This window comes from Salvelinus sp. IW2-2015, linkage group LG4q.1:29 (assembly GCF_002910315.2).
Source record: "Salvelinus sp. IW2-2015 linkage group LG4q.1:29, ASM291031v2, whole genome shotgun sequence".
NCBI classification, from domain to species: Eukaryota; Metazoa; Chordata; class Actinopteri; order Salmoniformes; family Salmonidae; genus Salvelinus; species Salvelinus sp. IW2-2015.
Window position 1 is genome coordinate 34,606,987 of NC_036842.1, and position 1,502 is coordinate 34,608,488.

Sequence of the window (1,502 nt, forward strand, 5' to 3'; positions counted from 1 at the left end):
CCTGTCCTCTCGCTCCTCAACCCCCCCCCCCCCCCCCCCCTCCCCGCAGCCCCTCCAGCTTCTGTCATCCTCCAGCTTCTGTTCACCACACTAACACTTCTCTAATGAGCAAACATTTAAATATGTTTTTGGTTCTTTGAAGGTTTGGTTCCAAAACGCCAGGGCCAAGTTTAGACGGAACCTACTACGTCAGGAGAGCACAGGGATGGACAAGGTGTCGGACGGGTCCACTCTACCAGGGGGGTCGCCTTCGGGCCCCCACTCTGAGCTCTCCAACGCCTCAATGAGTCCTTCCAGCACCCACACCACCCTCACTGACCTGACAAGCCCCTCTATTCCGTCGGTTAACCCTCTACTGACCGCCGTGCCAGGGGGCATGGACCCCCACGACTCCATGAGTATGAGTCCTTCCCAGACCACCCTTACCAGCCTCTTCTGATGTCACGAACCCCACCCCATCACAGACCACCCTTACCAGCCTCTTCTGATGTCACCAACACCACCCCATCCCATCGCAGATCACCCTTACCAGCCTCTTCTGATATTACCTACCCCATCCCAGACCACGGTAAGAACTTGGTTGGGATGGTATCTTGGTTCTCTACGGCGCCGGTAATATCAGAAGAGGTGTAAGTGTGGTCTGGGATGTAGGTAATATCAGAAGAGGCTGGTAAGTTGGTCTGGGATGGGGTAGGTAATATCAGAAGAGGTGGTAAGTTTGGTCTGGATGGGGTAGGTAATATCAGAAGAGGTGGTAAGTGTGGTCTGGGATGGGGTAGGTAATATCAGAAGAGGTTGGTAAGTTGGTCTGGGATGGGTAGGTAATATCAGAAGAGGCTGGTAAGTTTGGTCTGGGATGGGTAGTAATATCAGAAGAGGCTGTAAGTTTGCCATGGGGTAGGTAATATCAGAAGAGGCTGGTAAGTTTGGTCTGGGATGGGTAGGTAATATCAGAAGAGGTTGGTAAGTGTTCTGGGATGGGGTAGTAATATCAGAAGAGGCTGGTAAGTGTGGTCTGGGATGGGGTAGGTAATATCAGAAGAGGTTGGTAAGTTGGTCTGGGATGGGGTAGGTAATATCAGAAGAGGTTGGTAAGTTTGGTCTGGGATGGGGTAGGTAATATCAGAAGAGGTGGTATGTGGTCTGGGATGGGGTAGGTAATATCAGAAGAGGCTGGTAATTTGTCTGGGATGGGTAGGTAATATCAGAAGAGGTGGTAAGTTTGGTCTGGGATGGGGTAGGTAATATCAGAAGAGGTTGGTAAGTTTGGTCTGGGATGGGGTAGTAATATCAGAAGAGGCTGGTAAGTTTGTCTTGGGATGGGTAGGTAATATCAGAAGAGGTTGGTAAGTTTGGTCTGGGATGGGGTAAGGTAATATCAGAAAGGTGGTAAGTTGGTCTGGGATGGGGTAGGTAATACAGAAGAGGCTGGTAAGTGTGGTCTGGGATGGGGTAGGTAATATCAGAAGAGGCTGGTAAGTTGGTCTGGATGGGGTAGGTAA

General features: G+C 50.6%; 1 protein-coding gene and 1 long non-coding RNA gene across 6 annotated transcripts in view; both read left to right on the forward strand.

Moving 5' to 3' along the window:
* The window catches only part of LOC111961891 (LIM/homeobox protein Lhx2-like), a 17,421-nt gene extending 16,902 nt beyond the window's left edge, over positions 1–519 (forward strand). For all 5 annotated transcript variants that reach the window (XM_023984534.2, XM_023984533.2, XM_023984537.2 and 2 more), the window contains one exon: positions 143–519. In XM_023984534.2, coding sequence (XP_023840302.1) covers positions 143–439 — 297 coding nt within the window. In that variant the 3' untranslated portion in view covers positions 440–519. The remainder of the gene's footprint in view (positions 1–142) is intronic.
* A 244-nt stretch (positions 520–763) lies between these two features.
* On the forward strand, positions 764–1,482 carry LOC139025018 (uncharacterized). Its single transcript, XR_011476447.1, has 4 exons — positions 764–806; positions 969–1,116; positions 1,242–1,372; positions 1,414–1,482. It is a non-coding gene; the product is annotated as an uncharacterized lncRNA (long non-coding RNA).
* The last annotated feature ends 20 nt before the right edge of the window (positions 1,483–1,502 follow it).